This window comes from Cylas formicarius, unplaced genomic scaffold (genome assembly GCF_029955315.1).
Source record: "Cylas formicarius isolate icCylForm1 unplaced genomic scaffold, icCylForm1.1 PGA_scaffold_6__28_contigs__length_40554024, whole genome shotgun sequence".
NCBI classification, from domain to species: domain Eukaryota; kingdom Metazoa; phylum Arthropoda; class Insecta; order Coleoptera; family Brentidae; genus Cylas; species Cylas formicarius.
The window spans coordinates 2,644,048-2,669,633 of record NW_026844347.1 but is presented as its reverse complement, the minus strand read 5'-3'; the positions used below and the strand labels follow the sequence as shown (position 1 = coordinate 2,669,633).

The 25,586-nt window shown below is 34.6% G+C and overlaps 1 protein-coding gene across 17 annotated transcripts in view; it reads right to left on the bottom strand.

Moving 5' to 3' along the window:
• The window catches only part of LOC132702755 (serine/threonine-protein kinase tousled-like 2), a 103,997-nt gene that overhangs the window by 3,990 nt on the left and 74,421 nt on the right, over positions 1-25,586 (bottom strand). For 10 of the 17 annotated variants that reach the window (XM_060671490.1, XM_060671492.1, XM_060671501.1 and 7 more), the window contains 9 exons: positions 15,082-15,172; positions 12,214-12,494; positions 10,100-10,225; positions 8,652-8,992; positions 3,573-3,878; positions 2,240-2,449; positions 1,876-2,023; positions 1,568-1,818; positions 1,291-1,510 (listed from right to left, as the gene is read on the bottom strand). In XM_060671490.1, the coding sequence (XP_060527473.1) occupies positions 1,291-1,510; positions 1,568-1,818; positions 1,876-2,023; positions 2,240-2,449; positions 3,573-3,878; positions 8,652-8,992; positions 10,100-10,225; positions 12,214-12,494; positions 15,082-15,172 (1,974 nt within the window). The other 7 variants (XM_060671497.1, XM_060671502.1, XM_060671505.1 and 4 more) reach the window with 7 other exon arrangements.

Here is a 25,586-nt window from a genome sequence, read left to right as displayed (position 1 = left end):
TGGTATATTTAAACAAATATATACAAAAATGACGTCACTAAAAAATGTCATTAGTCCAGAACGAAAGGCTTTAATTGCTTCACATTTTCTAGCGATTTACTCTGTACAAAGGTTAAGTTTCTCAAGAAAGGGACACTAAAGTCGAAATAAGATTTTTGTTAATGGCAAAATGGAAAAAGAATATCAGATAACATGTTTGACGTAGTAGACCTTTGTATTTAGTAAGTTAAGAGTTGCGCTGTGTTGAACCCGTGGATACTCGACGAGCTGAAACGTTGTTAAGTAAATAATACAGGCCACAATATCCATTTCATTAACATTCGTCATTGTTAAAAAAAAATCAATACCTAAAAGATTAATCGGCAGTATATTAGAAATTGATCACGCGCATGAGAATTATTTCATAACCTTACATTTTCTACAGACGCTTCTTGCAGAAGGTTGAAACCTTCGCGTTTTATTTTCGTTCATTTCAACTTGAAATATGCCACTGAACTCTTATTCTTGTATTACAAACAAGCGAGTTTCTTTGAATAGCTGAGACAAAAGATCTCGTCTTTGTCAATCAATTGAAGTTGCAGAAAATATCAGTTTCTAATGTTATAGATGCCAATTCATGTTTAACAATGAATGTTCAATATATTCAACAAAAATCATGTAAATTATAATTTTTTATGCTTATGCTTACAAATATATCACTTAGAGAATAGCGTTTTTCGTATTATTTTTGGTTAATTTAGTCACGCCGTCACTAGTAATTTTTATTACCAACATGCCATTGTGTGGTTTAATGTGAAATCATTATTTTGATTATTAATTATAAGCTTCGAGCTGTCGGTTATATGTCAAATTTTAAAATTTTGATCCACATTAAGAAGTTTTTACTTAATTGCTTAGTTCAATATATTGCCAAGGAACGCGATTAACAAAAAAACATTTTTTAAATTAAGTGAGGTAATGACCATAACGACAAACTTCTGAAATATACGACTGTTTGTGCTTATGGCAACGCAGGAAATTTTATCCACATGACGTTAATTTAGAATTAAATAAGAACACTATAATCGCATGTATCTTATCTAAGCTGATCAAAGAAACCTAAAAGTTGATCCTTTTTCCAACAATTTTATGTAATAAAGTTTCTGGACTTTAAGGGTAATTATAATTAAATCTCTATTTGTTTCTTTTTAATAAGACAGGCGTGTGACATATGTGTTCAGGGATCGGAGCTGATCGTGTCCGCAAGCATCTATCTACTACAATCTGTCACATCATAAGGACACTTCTTACCTTGGCTTCATTTGTCACAGCAGGTTTATTTGCAAACTGAACATCAGTTGCTTTTAATATAGTGTTTTCTTCTAATATGGTGGCCTGGGACTGATTATGCCCGAATGGTTTTTTGCCGTACAAGCATTGATAAAATATCACACCGACACTCCAAACGTCCACCTTCGAGGAAATTTTTGGAGGATTCTTACCAACAACAAAACACTCAGGAGGAAGATACCTTAAAAACAATAAAAGTGAGTGACCTGGTCTCAAAATTAAAAAAAAAAGCACTCACCAATAAGTACCCGCCCCTTGCGACGTTAAATCCATGCCATGGTCGGGGTTGTAATTTTCCTCATCCATGACTTTGCTTAAACCGAAATCAGTAATTTTGATTTCGCCACAAACATTACCCTCAGTCAGCAAAATATTGCCGGGTTTGAGGTCATAATGGATCACAGGGGGCTTGATTTCATTCAGGTACTTGAGGGCAGACACCACTTGCATTATTATCGACCTGGCTTCCCTCTCTGGTATTGTCTTGTGCTAGAATCCATTTTGTAAATCTCACCCTGCTTTTAAATTTTTCAGTTTTGACCTCACCTGCTTCAAATAAAAGTCAAGATCATGACCATCACAGTATTCCAAAACTGTACAGAACGAATTCGCATCTATTTCAAATACATCATACAACTTAACTACACGGGGGTGGTCTAACGCCTTGTGAATATTATATTCCCTCAGAGCGTGTCTATAACGAAAAAAGCCTCATAATTATCACGAATGTTCTTCGGTCATTTGAAAACTAACCAACACTAAACATAAACAATTTTATGAACAAATGGACTTCTTTTCAGTTTCAAGGAGAATTACAGAGAAATTCCAACCAACCATCTACTGTTTATCCCTCTCTCGACATATTTATTAACAAAAAAGTTAACAGTAAATTTGACGTTTTTTCACTCACTTTATATAATTCGCTTTTTTGTCCTCCTTCCAGTCTTTGTTGAGCTGGTGCACCTTGCACGCTACATACCTCTGCTCCTTCAAGTCAAAGGCTTTATGCACCTCGCTAAAACCTCCTTTCCCAAGAAGCATTAGCAACAGGTACCTGTCATTTAGGACTGGATGGTTGTTAAATCGCGACTGGTCCTCATTGTGAATCCGTTTTAATTCCCTAAAAAAAAAAATAACATTTAACCTTTAAAAGAAAAAAAAAAAAAAAGAAAAATAATATACTGGCGTTATATAAAAATGGAGTGGTACTGGTGTAGGTATATTAGTCCCTGTTGGCAGTGAATTTTTTGTTGTTGTAATGTTTTCAAAACGAAAACTTTTTGTAGCAAAAAGCACAACAAAGCGATTATTACCTATATAAATCATTTTTTATAATAAGCACTAAAAACGAAAAAAACAATTTGTTAAGGCTAAAACGTTATGTAAACTATATCCCTGACTGCTGAGTTTTGAGATACGGAGTATAAATGAAACAGAAGTTTTGTAAGTTTTCTTATATAATTTGAAAACAATATAATAACATTGTCCATTCTAATTTTTAATAGAGAATAATTAAAGTTTGGTGGGGTATAGTTCAAATTAGCATTCAAATTATAAAGTGCGCCAATTTCAAGATAAAAGTAATATATCTGTAATATAAAACATAATGAATAAAATCATAGACAAGCCAAGAATGGTAAAGATGTTCAACGAAATCTGTAACAACTGTAACACAATTGATAAAATCCGAATATCGATATCTAACTATATATTAAAAAAATGGTTTGCTAAATCGTTTTAAATTTTGCGTTATTTTTCTTGAAAATTACAATTTTCGAACTCAACTAAGTCCCGTGTACCCTAGGACTTAGGGCCAATCACAAAAAACGAAGTATAAAGCACAATTGAGTAAAAACAATTACTATATAACTAAGTATACTCCAGTCAGGGTAGTTATGCAGTTACGTCACGTAATAACAAATGATCCGTATGTCTTAGCTATATTGCCACCGTGTTTAGGACAAACGACATCCAGCAACTAGACAGCCATGCTATGATGTAACTTCACAACTGCTCTGACGAATTTATTACATTTAAATTAAGTAGAAGACAAAGACAAAATATGCAAGACAAAAATATTATTTCCTTATCTTAATTTACGTTTCAAACTAACGGTAGCTCATCATCCGGTAATCAGAATTAGTACTACTGTGGATGTCAATTGACAAGGTTGTCATTTCTTGGTCGGCTTGTTATACCAAAACCAAAAGAAAGTGTGTTATTTTTTTCGATAGTTGGCTTACCGTATATGAAGATTCCGCTCCCGTTCCAACTTCTCCATTTCCAGTTGCAAATCGGCATCTTCTTTTTTCAAAGCGTTTTGCCGCAACTTGAGAATCTCGTCGGCCTCATAGTACTCTTGCAACGTGAGAGACCCCGGAACAGCGTCAGGCTTCAGGAAACCGCTGTCGGTAGTAGTACCGTTGTGCAGTACGTTTGAGTTGTTCCTTTTCCGACCGCCTCCCTCGCTGTTCGATGGTCGCTTTTTTAAGAGGAGCTTCTTTTGTCTATCGATCTCCTCCCTTTCCGCTGTTATTTCCTCCTGCCGCCTTGCCATACGCACAAAAAAAAAACAATATTAATTGCCAAAATTTGGTATTTATAAATATCTACATCGATATTCGCAAGAAATCAGTCCCGTCTTGAAACATGTTGACCATCACCGTAGTTCTGGATCTGGGTGTATCATCATATCGTCAATAAAAGAACAAAATATTTGCCGAATCGATTTTAATTAATATAAGTAGAACTAGGTAGTTTTTGTATATATTAAACTTAAAAATTATTCAAGTAACTTCAAAAACAAGCCTTCCACTAAAAAAAACTGATAAACAAGGTAACCAACAAAGACAAATAATTAGCGGTTTTCCATAAACACTGTTTGGATAAATTTAAATTTTAAGTTTTAGCGTTTTATGAAAAAAGAAGCGTCCATGGTGAAATTACTAACTGCCAAATATGTTTGTAACGTTTTAAGCACCTAGTTTTGAAAAAGGAAATCTTTTAATTCGTTGCATAACCTAGATGTTTTTTGAAGATTTTATAGAATCATTTTTTAAAGAAAATTTGAAAACTATCGACGAAAAGTTAAAAACATAAATTCTGAATAATAAAAAATATTCACAGAAAATTGAAATGATATACAGGGCGTTCTTTTAATAAATCGATAATAATCGATACATTTTTAAGTTTACTTTATATTATTTTTTTAGTCACATATGGGTTGCCCTCTAGGTAGCAGAGAGGTAAGAAAAATGCAATTGATAGACCGCAGGAAAAATATAAAATTATGAACACACAATTAAAATCGAAACCTAATTGACAAATGAAAGATAATGTTTACAGACTCTGTGTATATTTCACAATGAACATAATACATTAATTTTAAGATTAAGTTTTGTTAAAAATAAGATAGGAAGCCTTCGAGGGTATAATTATTGCCGCAGGAAAATAGATCCTATAACATTTCGAATATTTACGGCCAGGCTTTGCGATGGCGATTGAAATTGAAATATTTTTCAACAGCTCACGAAACTCAAGTAACAAACCATTCAGTCATCTTATCAAAGGAAAAAAAAATTAAAGGTTCACATTAAAGTGAGTTAACTGAGTTAATGTGATAAAAGTCAAAATTTTGTGTTGTTATGTTATTGCGCAAACAGCAGGAAGGTTTACTATTTTTCAGATTTTATAAATGTAAAAAAAAAATAAAAATCAAAAGATATATGAAATTTTAATAAAATTTAAATCAACAACTTATGTAAGTAGTTATGAATTTTTTGAAATTTCTCAAATTAACTGACACTAAATGTGTTTTATTGTTTTACTACCTGGAGGCATTGAGGCATAGACGGTAAAAGCTTTGGATGATCGACGGCGTGATCTTTTAAAATCCGTAAATATTACGTAAATAAAAAAAATCAAACTGCAATTACTAAATTCTATAGAAAGAAAATGTCAGTAAAGCTTGTAGAAAAATATTAATTAATATAGCCATAACTAATTTACATATGAAAATGTTTCGGTGCTTTGCGATATGAACTCTGATGCCACAACCAATGAGAGCCGCCTGTTTAAAGTTTGAAGAGATAATCCCTTCTATTTTTTCGTTTCTTTCGCCAAAACCGACGGATTAATGTTGTTTTATTAACCGTAATAAATTAAATAAAACCACTTTTGTGCATTTTATTATAATGTGGCGAAATGATCTTTTTTGTAAACAGTGAAACTACTGAAAATATAGGGAGAATTTTGCATTTTACCTATAAAATTAATGTTGTTTTTTTAAACTCCTTTATTCCTCCTGGTTCGGTTTTTATTTACTCGAACTTGCAAACGTTTCGCCAATCATCCTGTTGGTTTCTTTAGAGCTTGACTGGCTCGCATTTTCCTGGGTACCTGCTTATATATTGATGACGGATGACTGATTCCAATATTGGTGACAGGTAAAGATCTGAGTCGCGGTTCAGATATTTTACGTCCAGTCTCTCCAATGTATCCTTGTCGCATATGCATGGAATGCTGCAAACTACTGGCATCGAAGATGTTGGGAGATTTTTGGACAAGTGGTAAATCTCGTTTTGACGTTATATTTCTTTAGAACTGTTGATATGTGGTGTGTGATGTTTTGAATGTAAGAAAGAACAACAGTGGCAAGTATGGGATTGCTTTCGGCTTCGTTGCTATTGCAAGGTTGTGGTAGTGTATTTTGTACTGGAACGCTTAATATCTTTAATGTGGAAATTGTTAGAGAAAAGAGCAGAGATAGGGTGTTTTAATTCTGAATTCACTGACTCGGGTTGAGATAGTCTTACGGCTTTGTAAAGAAGAGAGTTGATAACCGATGATTTTTGGGCCGGATGGTGATGTGACATTAAGGTATCGGTCTGTGTGCGTAGGTTTTCTGTAAACGCAATGACCCAATGTTAGGTCTGATTTTCTACTGATAAAAATATCTATTAATGGAAGGTTATTATTAATTTCCAACTCAATGCTAAAACGTATGTTAGGGTTTATAGAGTTGAAATGTTTCAAGAAAATCTACTAGGGATTCTTCACGATTACGCCAAATAACGTAAATAATATATTTTTGGTTTTAGATGGAAGGTGTCGAGAGCTGTCTTCCCAAAGGCTTTATATATTCCCGGTGACTGGTGATGGTGGAGAACCCATAGCTGTTCCCGGCGCAGACAAGCATTTATGAATAAACATGAGAATGTTTGCTTCCGGATTCTCGGATTTTAATATATCTGAAATGATGGTGAGAGTTTCAGGAATAGGAACTTTAGTAAAGAGGGATTCTATGTCGAAACTCACCAGAATATCTTCGGTATCTAATGTAATGCTTTTTAACTGTTCAATGAAGTGAAAGGGGTTAAGTATGAAACTACGAGTACGAGTTTTCCCTGTAAAGGGTTTTAATAAGGAAGCTAGATATTTTGCTAGAGAATATGTGGGAGAACCAATGGTGCTGACAATAGGTGGAAGGGGTAATCCTGATTTGTGAATCTTTAGGAGTCCGTAGAAACGAGGAATTTTAGAGTCATGAGGGATTACAGATTTTTTCACGGAGTCTGATCCGCCCCCTCAAACAATATCTACGGAGGTACGGAGTAAAATGCGAGTCAGTTTCAGTCAAGCTCTGAAGAAGCCAACAGGATGTTTGACGCAACGTTAGCAAGTTCGAGTCAACAGAAACCGACGCAGGAGGAATCCAGAAGTTTTAAAAAAAGTATTACAGTAGAGTGTGGAAGTTTCTTAGAAAAATAAATGCTCCTTGCGTGCTAGAAAATGCAAACGTTGAAAATGAACCTTTTTAATTACTTTCCAATGAAAAAGTTATATAAATCGATTCTAACTAGCGTGATAACATTCAATTAACGCTTGAAATGGAAGCAACAAAATTTTATTCTGAGACAGGCCGTAATGTGTTTGTGCAACCTATACAATGTACCAACAAACTACAAGTCATCGGCAAAATTCCTAAACACCAAGCCGCAAAAATTATAAATTAATAGCAGTCTCCCATTCATTTCGTGGGAGAAAAGGAGGCAGTCAAAATATTCTTTTTTTTAGTTATAACAAATTGATACTTGTGTTTCAAAGATTGTTTCCATAATAAATATTAAATGTGGTAATAATATTTAAGGGAGAGAAACAACTTAAAAATGTGAATTAAGAAATCAGTTTTTCAAAATATCCGTTCTTCCGTATTTTGCAAAAAAAGTGCCATTAATATAATTCAAATCTGTGAGTATACAAACAACGTTGGTTTTACTTTGGTCACGTCTGCACAAAATTTCTATTTTATATTCTAAGATAACTGTAAAGCAGCCACCTTTGTCGATAGCGATTTTTAATTATTTTTATTGTCCTTAAGATTACGATGGTAAATGTGATTTAGATCATTGTAAAATCAAATGGGGAGGCTTTCCTTACCACTTATAAGTTGCAATCAATTTACTAAATTTAATGCATGGACGTTTACTGCGCTAAATTTTTCAATCAAGGTGCACAACTCAAAGTAACTAAATATTTATAACACTTATTTTTATATAGTGCATCGAATTCCGTAGACTAGTAATCTCAAATTGCTGCGATGATAAAGGCAAACCTCGGAGAGAGCGCAACATAATTTTATAATAATAAGAACGTTTTACTCTCTAACAGGTAGATTCTGGTCAATTGCATAACGCGAAACATTAAATAATGCACAATAGTAAAAGAGGAAAATGATAAAAAGAACGAAAAGATCGGATAAAACAACATATATATTATACATTATTCAGCTATTCCGTAAGTCTGTTTAAACAAACCGAAACTGGTGTTAAATAAATCCATGCCAATCTCGCGTTCAAACTCGTGAAAGTTCTTGAAATTGCCCGAGAAAATGCGGTCATAGCATTGGTGGAGGTAGTTAGCTGGTGGTGATAGCATATTATTTCATGCGTTAAAAGAGGGTGCATGAAAAATAAGTTGCTGGAGTAGTTGTGGACATTCTTATTCAATATATAAAAATATCACAGAGGCGCTCATTCTCTTACGACTCCAAACGGGCCAAATAAAATTGCCTAAAAAGGTCAGCACAGTCGCCACTGCAAGATCGAAATAACGATTGGAAACGATTTTTCAATTGCAATATATTTTTAATTGAAACCAGTTCTTTGTGTTTTACTAAGACTGTGAATCCTTGCTTGGACGATTTCACAAAAAGTTATTTTTTTATTATCGCGGTTCTCGAAAAAATGGACTTTTGAGTTGCCAAACATACCTAATAAAATACTTAATTTGTGACACACGGAAAACCTCAATCGACCACTCACCTGGCCAATTCCTGAAACGCGTGTCCGTCCGTCCAATTTTCCTGGAATGTGGCGCCCACCCGCTGTGTCACAAACTGTCCTAACCTTAACCTGTTCTGCATACACTTTTGCCGCGCTTCCTTCTTCTCGATCGAGCTCTTTTCTTTTAACAGTTTTTTCACCACCTCTATGCACTTGTTCACCTGCTGTTTGTGCTGATCGATCGCCTTCTGCTGCGTTGAGATCTGGTGCCTTAACTCCTCGTTCGTCCGTGTTAATTCCTCAATCTTGTTGTTTCGTACCTCGAGATCGGAAGACGCTTGCGTTTCGAATTCTTGTATCCGTTGACACGTCAATTCAGTCTGGCGACAAAGAAGATATTTTTTTGATAAACCTGCTCGACTATTTTCAAAACTCTAGGTACTTGTTTAAGGGGAGATTCAAATGTCAAGCCGATTTAATTAAAATTAAACAAAGCTCCGTTTTGGTCGTAATCAGATTTGCTTGGGTAACTATGCGTTTTAGAAATACATAAAGGGCAAATTTATATAATTTTTATTAAAAAAATCTGTTTGGACTTATTTTTGACAACTTGTAGGAAAGGACTGGAAATGAATAGAAAATGCAACTACAGAAATCTCTTATAAGACTTTGTTTTTCCATATAAAAGTAAATATTGAAAAATCCCAAATATTCATATAAAAAAGTTATTCAAACTTCCATATGCTACATGTTTCCTACTTTATTTCAATCTCTAAAACCACCTACATTAACTTTTTTCAAAGAAACTTCCACAGGCTACTGTAAAGCTTTTTACAAAACTTCTGGATTCCTCCTGCGTCCAGTTTCAGTCAAGCTCTTGAAGAAGCCAACAGGATGATTGGCGAAACGTCAGCAACTTCGACTAAGCAAAAACCGACGCAGGAGGAATCCAGAAGTTTTGTAAAAAGCACCTACATTAACGCTCTAGTTTCGGTTAGTTTCAGAAAGTTCCAATGAGAATATATTTTCTCGCTTTTGAAATAACTTCGTAAAGACAAAATCCAAAGTTACAGTTTTTACGCGATATTTTCGCAAGTGCTAACGATAATTACAAGAAACTTTCACCCAGTAATTGAAACTACCCTCTAGCTCATACCGTTTCCGAGATCACAATGGTGAGAAATTTGAAATAACCTATTTACGTTACGGCAAATGAGATTCTAGGAAATTCAAGGCCATTTGAGTTTTGAAAGAAAGCTTTTGCTTTAAGAACTTATTTGGTGTTGGGTGGGGGGGCGGAGGGGGTAAGCGATATTATTAAACAATTTTCTGCGTAAGAAACCGCTTTTTTTTTGCTAAAATCTTGTAGAGCAAAAACAAAAATAATTTTGTGACAAAAAAGTCCGCGTTTTGCATTTTTTATATATATTGTAAAGTTTTAAAACGTTGTGTAAACATAGCATGCAAAAATGTTTATTCTGTACTACCTGTGTTAATCTGCTAACCATAGGAGGTGGGGGTAGCCTTTGGTGGGACTGCGTTTTGTAAAAGTCGAAGGGATTACTTGTAACTTGCGGGGAGGGTAATCCCACCTGTTGGGGAGATGGTGGTAACTGCAAAAAACACAAATAAATTAGGTCTAATATTCCCTGTATAGTTGTGAAAATAGTTATATACAATTTTGTTTTGATTTTGCCCAACTGCGATTTTAAATGATATTAATTCGAATAGGATTTCGTCACTGTGTTTACCGACTTGATTATGCACCGGTAATATAAAATTTGCAATTAGTTTAGGTAGAGTTTTTTACGGTAATCAACGCCCGCCGCGCGGAGGGACATCATTTGGTTAAATTCAGCAATCGGATAAAATAAAATAATTAAATATAAAATAAATTGGATAATCTAAGTAAAATTACCTCGCCACGTTTCCGATGGTTCCGATCAAAATTGGAAATTAACATTTTTGCATGGTTTTAAAAATATAATGTGCTTTTTAAATATTTTATTTGAGGGGTAAAGCATAATCGAGGAGCTTTTTACTGCAAGAAATACTTGTAAACAAAAATAAATAGGAGATATAAAATTTGTAAATAAAAAGAAACAAAAGGAAATTTGAGAGATATGAGCAAGTCTCGTTACAAATGTTCCGTGTTGGTCTTTATTTTATTACTTAATCTTGGTTAAGTTCATATTGTGTCAAAATTTTTAATAAGCAAGCAAATACTGATGAATACACTGAGACTGATAGCTACCAATACTGGCAATCCACCATCGAAATACGAGTGAAGAGCCGATCGGCCAGTAAAAAGCCCCTCGAGAAGGAAAGCATTATTTGATGACGTCAGTTTATCAAAGTGGATCACTAAAATATTCCTTCCTATGTAATCAAACATGTAACTCAATTTCATGTTTATGTACAATGTGAAAAAATCATACATGGGAACAAATTCGATTTTTGTGTAAAAATATATTATTTTCGTACACGACCAAGTTGCAAAAATTTCAATTATGTTAATTTCGAAAACAAAGTATTTCTCGAAATACGTTTAAAGCGGGCTTATTCTGGACGCAAAATACGCTTCTAAAGTTGGGACACTGCCTTTCGGGACGCACCTACCAAATACGAATATTACGAAAAAATAAACGAAATCGAAAACGAAAAATCTAAACCAAAACAGAAGACTTGACGTTCTCTCTAAAAAAAAAGAAAAAAGACCTGTGAATGTTTGAATGCCATATAGTTAGAAATTTCTTTTCATGGCGCTGGTAATTCATAATTCATCATCATTTTTATCTACAGATGTCATTTTATTATTTAAAACACTAATCAGTAAAATTTAAGAACGAAGAAGAAAACACACGACTTTGAAAACAGATACGAATTGAAACTAGAAAGAGTACTATTATACAATTTATTATAAGGAACAGCACATAGATAAAATTATATGTGAATAAAATTCTAGTATTAAAAAAAACTTTGGACGGCATTCAAAACGGCACACCCATCACGCAAAAAAAGTGGATTTTTTATAGTCCTGACATCCCCTCAAAATAAATAAATATAATTAATATAAAGCAAAACCAGATATGAAGTGCTGGTTAGGTCAGTACTGTGTTCGGACACATTATGAACACTTGAACAATACTGTTGGGTACACCTAGATATGTTAGTCAGCAAAAAAACGTCTCTGGAGTAAACGCGCACTCTCGAAGCCAAAACTATGTGTATGGAAATGGTTTTGGTATTAATTATTAAAATGATTGCACATTGCATATTCAAAATTTAGCGTTACTGCTAACACTGCCGAGACAGACAAAGCATTTGCCGCGAGACTTGCTCTAGATCTGGTAATAATTGAATAACGATTATTTCAATGCAGACATTTCTAAAATATTCCAATTTCCGAAACGTTGTTATCACGGTTTTCTTTACCTGTCAATAAAATGGTCAACTTTTAATCATACTCGCTAACATCCAAAAAATTGCTCCGTTTGTTCGAAATGCCATAATAATTAACGAATAACAGGTACTTAAATGCTACTGTACACTTCACAGAGCTTAACCTCAAAACTTGTTTGAAGCGCTCGATTCTACTTACCATTGGATAGGGCTGTTGAGGCGAGGGGCTCTTCGCGCCCCCGAGCCTTATCGGGCTATTGCCCGAGTGCTTGAAGTAATCGTTGATTTTCTTGTCGGGCGGCGCCCCGGCGTTTCGTCCCCCGCCTCCGCCCACCCCGACGCCGCCCTGAACGACGCCTTTACCGCCGCCGGTTAAGCCACCCCCGTCGTCCGCCTTTCGTTTCCGTTTCCTTTCCGACGGTGTCCGAGCCACTTTTTCGGGAGTATTCGAGTCCACCTCTTTGTCGCTGTGAGACGAACCTTTTGTGAAAACAATCATCATTAGTACGACCTAGCAGTTGCGTCCGGTACTATTACTAGTAGCACGTCGTTGCGCTGAAAAGAGACCAAAAAAAGTACCATCTTACTAAAACGGTTCAAATTCATACCGAAGGACTAGCAACTACTAGAGTACCTTGTTAAAAAAGATCTGATATACACTGAAATATTTATACCCGAAATTAAGGACACTCCATATAGGCTAAATGAGCACTTTTTCAATAAAACTTTAAATTGAAACAACACATAACCTCGATGATTAATTTTCAAATTTAAATGAAATATCAGTATCGGTATTTTGGTGAAAATTGGAATAAAAAGATTGTTCCGCTAACTTAACTGCTTTTCACTTTTTTTTAATTTAATTCCAAATTTTATCTAGAGGCTGTGACGTCTATGAAAACTTGAAAGCAATCAGATTGAACGACGTTTCAAATCAACCTTCTAGGATACATTCAGTTGTGTTAAAATTATTTAGATTTCACTATAAATATTAAGCTAAATTTGGAATCGAATGTTAAACCATTTAACTATTTCTTATCTCATCTTATCTATACTATTACACTATACACTAAATATTGTTGCATGGTGTATGTTTTCCTCGCAAATAATAGATTGATTGATTCAATCGAAAACGCAGTACATGTTCAAAATATCGTTCTTTCGTCGAATCATTGTTTTATTTATATCAAAATTTGTAATAGTAGTTAGTAGTAGTATTGTAGATCACTGCAACAGAAAGGTTAAAAACTCAACAAAAAACTTAGGTTATATAAATTTAACTGATAAAATATACCACAACATTAACTATCTCAGCGCTAGTGCTGACTTATTAATTAAATTAAAAAAAACTTTTGTCCTGAACATCTTAAGCTTTCTAGAAGTTGTATAAATTTTATGAAATTCTGCACTCGCTTTCTGAACATTAACAGCTATTTTTTGTATTAGAAATTTCTTTAATTTCTTAAACAGTGCCTGGACATCCGCCCACAGGTTACGGAATGATATTTTTGGAGAAACATCATGCTTACATAGCCCTTTCTTCAAATAAAAATTAGTTTTGGTTAGTTTTGGTTCGTTAGTGGATTTCAATTACTTCTAAAAAATAAAGCGGCGAGAAATGTTATTGATTTAATGATCTGTTCATAGATATAAGAAAATGACTTTTGAACGGATTATCCAAAGGTGGTCATTAACATACAATGCAACAAGATTATTATTATTAATTAAGGTAATTATTAATTAATTAATTATTAACTATCAATTATTAATTAAGGTAATAATCTTGTTGCATTGTATATTAATGACCACCCTTGGATAATCCGTTCAAAAGCAATTGGTCACTTTCTTATATCTATGAACAGACCGTACATGAGAGGATCTAGACGATATATAGACCTATTTAGATCTAGTTTATTTTTTCAATGTCAAGGGCATATGCATTGTCTGAAAACTAGTTTAAATTTTAAGTTTCAAAGGATATTTAGCTCCAAGTTTGTTAAGGACTGATCGAGGATCAAGATAGAAAAAAAATGTTAAATAAACATTAATTAATAATATCCATTCTTATTTCAGGAATAAATAAATAATAAAAGAAGAATTTAAGAACGCACATGACATTGACAACCAAATAGTTTATCGCTAACTTCAAAAGTTATCCACCATTAAAAACAATATAGCCACTTCGGCGAGCCACCATTGGCACAAAAACTTATTCTGTATGTATATTTCGAAACCCAAATGGCTAATTAAATAACCTAGTATTTATTAACCTCAACTATTTAAACGGCTTCAAAATCATAATCTCCAATGCACTTACTATTTCGTATTTCAGCACATATTTGCCTCACTTAAATCGTTTAAGTATTTTGGAGTTAGCCCTGACAGTGTAACAATGATAATGTTTATCGATCTCGAATACGAGTAAAATTATTTCTAAATCAAAATCAATTAACACATATTCGATTAAAAAAAAAACTATACCAATCCTAATGTACTCATTCTCACTTAATTTCTATTCATCGGGCTTAGTTTTTGATCCGGGGGATTGACCCAGCACAGTCGGAACGTTCGTGAACCCAAACACCCAAGATTTCCTTGTTTGTCATACCACGGTCGGCTACGTTGGCTTCTCTCTTTTTTTTGCCACATCACATCGAAATGGCGAACGGCAAGCAAAACAATGTTACCGATTCTCAGCCCGCTCTCTGTATTTTGTTACCCAGGATAACGTGAAAATGTTAAAGTAAATATTTTTAGTTTGGCTAGTAGCGGAGGTGTTTGTGTACGAGCGAGTGAGAAACACGGGTCGATTTTAGAAAATGTTTTATTAAACAACGTCTCTCTCGACGCAATAAGCATTCGAGCGTTTACGTATGCACATATATCGGGTTTTGTCTCCATTGCGTATCACAGAGGTATTGGAAGTTGATTTGTGTAACGTCAAAAATGTCCAATTAATTTGGGGGGTGAAATGGGGCACATTACCTAATGAGAAACGAGGATTATATATATACCTCTCTTATAACTACGTAACTTATAACTAGGTAGAAATAAAGACGATTCTTACCTGTACTCATATTGGAGTCTTGGTTATATACGGGCTGGGTAGTGTTGATCGCGGACTGCGGTGCCATCTGTATCTGAGATCCAGCTGACATCTGCAATAAACGAAACTACAGATACTAAAGTGTTTTGAAGACATCCGAAATCAGTAACATCAGTAACATTAGACAAGGCATGTAGGAGGGGAGGGATACTTTTGATAGAAAATTGTGCCCCTTTGGAAAATGACTATAAGAAATAGAAAGCATTCTATTCGCTATAGCAGCGTTTTAACGCAGTGGTAGTATTGCATTTTTCCATTCAATTACAAATTTCAATTAGAACACACTTTTAAACAGTTGTTTTATTCCTTATTACATCTGCAATGAAAGACATTTGTCTAGCTGAGACTCATCTTACAAGAGATTCCATGCATCTTCTGACACAACCATCTTTCAGAATTGAATTTACGGTTTATCGATTCTTGTCTTAACAGTACTTTCCTTATCCCAAACTTGTAATGCGCTATGTGGTCGGCTTATCCCTCTTGTTGGTGGTAAAGGTACATATCGTAATTCAGACTGGGTCGGTAACTGTTTACTGAGTTTGCAGTGACTTTCACAAATCCATACAGAATTCAACAAATTATTAAGGAGTGGCATTAGTGAAATATCTGAAGTAATTGAAGTGACTTGACAATAGGTTTAGAGTTTAGATTTATACTTCTTTGGATACAGTCAATATTGACTCAGTCAGTCAGATTGACTTGAATATTTTATTTTTGTCCAAAACTCATGGAGCTGGAAATATATATCTATTTTCTTTTCGGGCGAATTTCAAATTCCTCCTCCCTTAAACAAATTGGATGCGGAAACAAAAAAAAAATGACACCAGGGAAATTAGAGGGCAGATTATGTTGACTATGTTACAATAGCAAAGATCAGAGGCAAATGTCCTTATGTCCTCAATTTCTTTATATATTTTGTAATATCTAATATAGACTCTGTCTCCTGCTTTAAAAAATTAAAAGAAAATCTTACCTGCGTCACTACTCAACATTGGCAACAAAATATTTTTTACTACTAAACGTCTTCTATTCTTGTTAATGATTAACAAATGAGATTAGAGGTGTTATTTAAAAGCAAATGTAAAGTTTGAACCAAGAAATTATTTCTTTACCGAATATGGTTTTCATTCGAACTGACAATTTGAACATCCTAAATTAAAATAAATATTTTTGTAAAATGTTATTATTTATTTATTTATATCTGTCCACTAACATCTTTAAGATAAGTAATATTATGTTTATTTAAAAAGCTGAAGATATCATTTTGCTGTGAACAATTTTACACTTTTTAAACTTATTATAGATAAAGATCTGTGAAAAAGAAGTTGAAATCTTATTACTAAAAATATTATTATATAAATACGGATGTTTATTGTAAACTATGATTGGAACATTTTTCTAGGAATGACAGGGAATTTTTATGAAGTCTGTATGAATATTTTAAAAATTGAATTGCTGATAATGAGGTTTGGATTCAAAAAGTAAAAATGATTAAAACGTTAAAAATGTCAAGTCAAGAGCAAACTAATATTATTCAAAGAAACTTCCATAGGCTATTGTATGTTATTTTTTTCTACTCCCTTCTGTAAAATGGCCAATTATACACCGATCAAGCGTGCGGGAAGCGCCATTTACCATGTGAGTTTCTTGTCCCACGGATCCGAGTCATTTCGGACATTTCCAGGATATGACCGCACGGGTTTAGGAGCAATCGGATGTTTTTACGTTTGTCAATTCTGATGGTCATGTCAGTGAATGTACCCAAAAACTAACGGTCGTAGAAAAAGCGTAGTATGCAACACGTTTGGTAAAATTTTTAAGTCAATCGCCGATGCCAAATAAACTCATGACTCAAATGACGTTTACCACATTTGCTGCATAATATACTGTTACAAATCTCCTGTGCCTCGGTTGATGATGAATCGAGCTTGCTGACGTTTCGTAAATCATCCTGTTGGTTTCTTCAGAGCTCAACTGAAAACAGTTTCAGTTAAGTTCCGAAACCGACGCAGGAGAAATCCAACAGATTTGTAAATAATAGTCACAAACATTAATACCTACCTAGAATTTGTTTTGGAAACGTGTCATGTGGTTAAAAATCCAGTATAATAAAATGATATAAAATGCAACAAAGTTATCCTTTTTTGCGAATATTTCTCTGCAGTCACAAGCTTTTTTTATCCGTGTTGAGTTGTCATCAGTTTCGATTGACATTTTGATCGATTAAAAACAGTGCATTTAAATTAATTTTTTAATTCACATCCGGTCTCATTAATATACAGTTAACTATTTAAGCACTAATTAATTCCGTTTCTGCCATTCAGGCATCGAGCTAGGCTCGGAACTATGCACGACGAATAGCGAATCAAAAATATCTGGGACCGTTTTCTATTACAACACCATCATTTAATTTTAACTGTTTTATAAAATATAAATTGACGAAAGTCATATGGACGAACTTTTTTTTTTTTGCTTAAGTGCCCTTTTCTAAATTCCAAGACGGATCCCTTTAAATTCATCTATCCTAGATGCTATTAAAACATCTTAACATTTTAACTAATCTATGCAACATTGCCTTTCATTATTTTTTGTTTAATCGCATATAAAAAATTCCAATCACGACCTTTACCACGAAACTACAACCAAATATGTATGATTCCCAATATAAAAATTCAGTTTTAAAAGAAATTACATTTTTTTTAAGCTATGGCCGAAACAGAAAATTGTAAGTGGGTTCCTGAAATCATATTTGGTATCTACCTTTATCCATACAATTGGGTAATGCATGTTTGATGTTTGTATCTATAGTGACATGGATTTTTAGAGTTGATACCACTAACCTACCCAACTAAAAGCAAGCAAAACTAAACTTTCACGAACAGGAAAATAGAGTGACACATTTCTTCGCAAAATCTTCTTAAACAATAAAAGAACACTTCACATTCGAGCAGCAAGTGAAAGCGCTTAATTTAACTTCTTAACAAACAACACTGAAATAAGTAGGATATTACTAAATTAAAATTTACCTGAAACCCAAAAAGAACCTCACAAACGCGCCTCGCGAGTATCTAACGATAGTAACCTACAAATTTTTCTAAAGGTCTGTCTCACAGTAAACAAGGCTAATGATGCAGAATATATGATAAAAAATCACTGAGTATAATCTATTACGCATAAAAATGAGTTTATTTATAGATCATCTGTGTTCGGAACCGCACCGAGTCAAATAAATGTTTACTTTTAAATAATTTGCATCAAGGTTAAGCATTGCGAACTTTCTTAGCGTTAAGAAAAATTTGCTAAAGCAGAGATCGATCGACATTACCAAACCGCGACATTTTGCGTTTGTGATTTCGTGAAAAAATATTGCCATAATCGTTATACTAACCGTGGAGGAAAAGTGCTACGAGCAAATGTTACCTTTAACGACGGCGATTCTAAAAACTCTTGAGAAATTTCTAATTGGAGAACGAACAAATAACTAAGGTATTAATATAACAACAGGTCACATTTTCATTCGTCCACTTTTAGAAGTCGACGTTTTCAGGGCAGGTAATATTTATCAGTCGTCGTCGATGATTTTGTGTTCTCTCTTTTTGTTAATAAAAGCCGAGTGAATACGTGTGCAAGCGCCTGACGTCATCCGCATATTTTTTTCGCGTAGGATTATTCTTTAGTCTTGATTCGTTCGTACAATACGAGCATGTTTTGGCAATGCCACACCGACCATTTTCTACGCGACACGATTCATTTGATGACGGTTTGAGTTTTAAGCGAATTCGCTACCTCTGTAGAAGTCATTGCGAAATACGTCAAATATAAATTCTCCAGTTCGGCTCTGGAACCTGTACTCAGTGAATTAACTCCATCTAAACTGGAATTGTTCTGGTAATGCAGAGAATATCGATTTTGTTAATCAAATTTTATTTAGAGGAAGACGGTTAGTGATGGGGATTCTTTTCTTTTGCCATACATAAAATACTAATAAGTGTAAGTGTAATAAGAAAATGTTTAACATTCAATGTTTCTACCTGTTAGAGTTTTCTAAGTGCAAATCTTTTGATTCTCTGAATTAAGTGGTAGCGACATTATAACTATTTTTCATAGTGACAATCTTGTGTATGTCAAATAGTAATAATTTCCTACTACACGTCTTTTAGAATGGTCCATTTTTGTGTGGTATTTTTTACAAAAAATTAAAAAAAAAAGTTTTTTGATCATCAAATAATATCTAAATGAATTATTTCATTAATATAACGAACGAGACACGAGTCTACTTTAGATCCCAGTTCATATTAATTAGATTTGTTATTACAGCTCTATGAAACAATCTTCGGACAAATCATGCGTAATAGGGTAAGCCGCGTTCACACAGTTTCTGATTCGTTTTAAATCAAAACTAAGCTGTTCGCACAGAACTTCTGAGTTATATCAGTCAGACGAGTTCAGGGAATGTTTCAAGTAAATGTTTGGAGCATACGCAGTGGTTCACCATTCGCGAATCGACGTGGTCAAACATTTGACAAATTTGTGCTCTACACGAGTGTTGTGTTATCTTTACCTACATTACAAGCACATAAAGGGTGTGCCAAACAAGTTGTTTTCTTATATGACCGCAATATCCATTTCATTTCATAAGAATTTCTTCAAATAAGATGAACGTGTAACGTGCAAATAGTAAACCAATTGATGATTCTCCTAGAATTGAAGTACTTTATTTTTAAGAGGAAAAAAACCTATTAGCGTTAGAAATAAGATCTGCAAAAAGTGGACGAAAATAGTATATCGTCCAAGTTCAATTTCAACTAAACACATAATTCACGGCACCAGAACGTATAAGGAAAACCCACGGGAAATACATTACTTTTAAACTGCATTTTTCGAACCGCCATTTCAGTTGTTAATTATTAGTCGCCTTATATTAAAATTCTCACCTTTACATTATACTACGCCATTACAACTACATCACGTGTGGCTTAAAAAGAATTTCGACAAGTTTTGAACGGTCTAAATACCAACGAATTTGCGTTAGAAACTACAAACACTTACCACTCAGCTGCGGAATATCCAGAATGATCGAACGTGATGTGACATATACTAAACGCAGGTAAATACTCTCATTACAGAGATGGAATATTTTCCTTTCGAATTGTATATACCTATATATATACATGGGATGCCTATGTGTTCTAAAAATAACCGCATTATGTCCCGAATTATAAATAAATCCAATCCGTTCGGGTTTCTCGCCTCAGTACCTACTTAATTCGATCGAACTGCGAAAAAGAACTTTACGTTCTAAAAATTAAATAAAACCTGAAGATATCAAGCTGGAAATTTGCAATTAACCAGTTTTTAAGTGCCACATCGACACATTCGTAAAATCGGAAAATATGTTTGAGATGCCAAACCAATACTTCCAATTGTCTAATCTATGCGCTATTCTTTCTTTAAAATTTGGCGGCCGGGCTAAACCAAAATAATAATTAAAAAAAAAAAAATCGTAACTGATTTGGCGATTGTCAGCAACCAATTCGGTGTGCCAAGGCCTACGTCTTTTCTTCATTATTCGATTCACAAAACTCACTTGTGATGAGTCACCGGCGCAAGGGTCGAATGTCACGTGCCGCGTGACGAATCGAGTGACGTCAAGTAGACGTTTAAACGGCACTGCTCCTTTGATTGTTTCCGATAATAGGACAAAAACTCTGAACAGATCGAGGTAAATTTTGGTTATTGGAGACTGGCGAACCAGACGGAACAGTTACACCGAGTGTGAAAAAAGTATGGACACGGTAGAATATCTTGAAAATTAAAAATCAAAAACCAATCAAATTCTTCCCCCGCCTCAACCCGCTGGTGGAGGGCAGGGGAAGCTTTGAATGCCACAGGTCAGGTTTTGTTCGAAGTTTTCTTTTCGATTCTCGATAGATGGCTGTATAATTGCACAAAATCTAATTTCCTATAGAAATACAATACTTAGATGGAATGAAATGTCACCATAGGATCTGCACATTATAGTAAAACATATGACGGCAACAGAAACAACAACAAAATGTTCACATAAACGACAGAACAACAGATTGTTAAAGGAACAGAAAATCGAACTGCCTCCATTGCCTACACCACTTTTCAATGAGAAAAAAAAAATAAACTTATGAGCTCCGTTGTGAAAGTTATGCATAATTCTGGTGATAATGTTGGTAGTTTTTATTAGCGCTGTTATAGTTAAAGCCTTTCAATTATACATACACCAAAGGAATATACGTTCTTAAAAGAATAAAGAAACCAGCGGCAATCCATGCTATACGACAATTTGGAAAAAGTTTTCTACAGAACGTCGATTGTGCTACAACTGTACCACGACTAGTAGAAAACCATCTATCTAATTGCGAAATTTCGTACATACCTTGGGTACCCGATGGACAATGAGGGCATAGAGACATTGCTGCGAGGGTCGATAACCTACATTATTTAGTATTCTATTATATACGTTTCCACTTGGGACTTGGTTGTTGTATATAGGTATTACCTGAGTGGTCGCGTTTCTTTACAAACCAGGCATGAGCTTAAGTTGCTATATAGAGAGTGAACCGAAGACACGTTTATTAGCTGTTCTAAAAATGTTCGTCATCTTATTCATTCTTGATTTTCTTCGAAATAATATCACGGACGGAATGCGTATTTTCGTCGGATTGCGTTCTAAAAATATCCGACAACAATCAGCCGATGTGATAAGTTCGAGTACAGTTACAACGCGGAATATTCACTTATTTAGTGGCACTTTCTGTTTGGTATTGTGCGAGAAATACATTCCAGTTTTAGCTTGCTTATCAATAATTTAAACCATAATTCCTTAATTCCTAAGGTTTAAGTCGAAATTCCGACATAGATGCACATGTTAATGTTGAAGTTGTCCCTTGTCAGGTTCGATGATTAGAACAATACCATTCTTCTTCAGTTGACGAATTAACAACAAACCAACATCAACCGAGAGAACAAAAACAAAAACGAATTGCTTTAGTGGCCTCGATTGTGTAGGAACGCAAACTTTTTCAAAACCTAATCGGTATAAATAATGTCGGTGGAGAGAGTGATAAATTAATAATTCCTTGATAGTTTTTCCAAAACTAAAGAACCACTATGGTAGTTACTTTATTAGTATTGCGTGCAATCGAGTAACACTCAAATTAACAACTAAGCGAGTATATTTCTAATCTCTCGCAGCCAATGGCGAATTCTTAAATTACATAAAACTGGTGGAGTAACCGCTGCTTAGTTTTTCTCACCACAAAGAAACGGTCGATACAAAATCGGTTCAACCGAGAATTGCTATGGAATTAATTAAAAGAAACAAAACTGTATAAGCATCGTGAATATTACGTTCGTTGTCGAGTACTTTAAACTATTCGAATCAACATGGATGTAAGGAAACTTCCAGAAACGGGTCGAGAGGAACGGGATGGCGAAGGGGAGGGGGAGAGTGTGCAATATTGATTTTATTCTTCCAAATGTGTCCCGAGAATTTAACCACTGCGGTAGTGATTATGAGGGTTGTCTTCGTAAAGGATATACTCGATAACTTTGCAGGAACAGGAAATCGATTGGTCTTGAGTAAATCAGTCTCTAATCTATATCAATCATTATATACACGGAATTATTAAGTGGCGGCAACTACTTCAGCGTTGCAAGAGAGAACACATACAGTTAAGTTAGAGAAAAACTGCTTTTTTGACGCAACTTTAAAAAAATTGTTCTCAAGTAGTCACCGCACAAAAATAAAGTATTTTTTGGGTTATTTATTTTGAATTTCAATTAAATTAATTTGTTTGTGCGTGCATTAAAATAAGTATGTTAGATATTTCTTTAATCATATTAAAATCACAATATATTTTGCGTCAAATGTCAATAAAATATCCAAGAGTCGTTTGAAAATTATGATGAAAAGCGCTAAGGACGCGTTTCCGGACTTTACGGTTGAACAAGTAACTCCATTAGATTTTTTTTTTAAGCGGAAAAGTTTCGCATGAAACGAAACCGATAAGAACGAACCGACATCGTCGCAAAGTAAAGCGATGATGAATTGGAACGACGTACGTGGACGCCACGAGTAATAAAATACCCACGCAACGCATCGGTTTTATGGTTCTATTATTTCGGAACAATATTTTTGGAAATCGAATCTCATCCGGGGCGTTTATAGATGGGTAAAAAATGGGTTCCCTGGTGTGTGCGTTATGTACTATGGGATCATTTTCACCCCCTCTCCACGTCAACAACAAGCGCGCAATCGTTTCGCCATTATTTTGTTTTAGATAAAATACCGCCGAAAACTGCCATTAGAAAGCTCGAGCGTTCGACCGACGTTACTAAACAAATTTATCCGCCATTAAATTAATAGTTACGCAACACAAATAGCAAACAACGAGCGCATATAATTTCGACACGATCCACGTTATTTGCTTGACACAATGATTAGGCACCCACTACCGTTCCGTCAAGACTCCACCACCACGATAACCTACATTCCGTCTCTAGAACAATAAATTTTGCAGCATAAAGAAATCGATTCGATACATTATAATAACTACATACGCGGCAGTCACACTCGTCGCCTCGAAAGGAAATAATCACGTCAATATTCGTTCAAGCAAAAGCATTTTTCGATAACTTGTCATGAGTGCGGCAAATGCATGACAGCATAAAACATTGTGATGAATCTAAACAAAGTTACACATATTTTTACAAATTATACCAATCACAAACACAACCAATATTTCTACGGGATTTACAATGACAATGTCACCCGCATAACCTTATAGTACATGAATTAACAGTTGAATATTACGGTGTAACGGGTTCCTGAAGTTCACCCACGGCCGTGCGGAAACCAAATTATCCCGAATCCGTCTATCTAATCTAAAGTAAATCCTACCCTGCAATTCCAAACAAAGTAAAAATGTTCGTCGTTTATGCGCATGCTATTTCGGTCGCTTGTCGCGTAAAATCGCACTTCACACACCGGCCATGTTGATTCACGGTCAGCTTTCGAACGTTCCGCCGAAGTGACAACTCGAATAATGAGCCATGCATTCTGTCAAATGTAATTTTAAAGGTGCCGGGCGCGAATGCATCACACTCGGAAAAACTTCCGATCCAACGCCGCACTCGGAAGAAGTTTTACAAGGAACGCACTTTTAAACGCTTTCGAAACGAATAATAAAACATGATGCCGATGTACGACTTAATACGCCGACCGTAAAGGAACTGAAGAAAACTTATACACAGAGAGAAATAACACGACGACGAAAGGCGAAAACTCCGAACAGCTGGTCGTCCAGATAATCAAGCGCGCGACGGCGACCACGTTGCCGGATGGCCGTCATTTTACTGGCGTTTAAATAGAAACGAGTTTGTCGTTTGACGGGTTCAATACGACCGCACACCTCTTGATGACCGACCGCGCGGCATTTATAATCATTATATGTGTAGAAAGGTGATCCAATCATGATAAATACATATAGTTGGCGATGTCTAATATGTTCTGACATAATATAGGAAAAAATGAAAATTGCATTTAGGAGATCCGCCACAGGACATTAATGAATAGGAATTTAACGATACAATCGCTTAGTTAAGAATTTAAGAACAAAGCGGTTTGAGAAACTAGGGAAACGTTTTTTTCGTGGATATCTGATTGTGTAGTCCGTTGGCTATTTAAAATCAAGTCGATGTTTCCGCATGCTTAAGTTCGAGTACGTCATCCCTCGAAATTTACAAAACTAAGAAACGGACGTATATCGATGATAAATTTATAAAATCATTTTCGATAAAAATAAAAAAAATGTTTATATTGGTTGTTGAGATATCAAAATGGAGAACTGCTTGAGAAATATTTAAAATATCTGAAACGAATTTCTTATTAATAACACAAAAATTGTATTAATGTTCAAGACGCGTCACGAGCAAATTTTAATGTGACAAAACGAATAATTACAAATTTAATGGCATCATTTGCGAATAGCACATTTCTGGATATTTTCTTTGTTTTTAAGCTGGCTTCACTCTAATAATTCACTTGAAGAAACCTAAAAGCCAAGCACACAAAATAGGCAGCTGCCCGAGTTGTTTAGAAAAGGATAGATCGCATTTCCGTTTTGTGTATAGGCGACTCACACAAATACCGTCCCCTTAATTCGTGCGCCTAACCACCAAATATTTAGTGAAATGTTACTAAAGGATGCGTTCAGATTATCAAAATAAGTGGTATACAGAACATAAAATTCATGGGATTGGGGGGTTCACACTTATAATGTTTGCATATTTTGGAGGTCGCCGTAATAAAATTTTAACCCCTTTCGGTTGCTATACTAGCATGGATTACAACCCATACTTATTTTAAAACAAACTCTTGCTTATCTATATTTTACAGCATATTTATTAAATTAATTTCCCAAACCAAA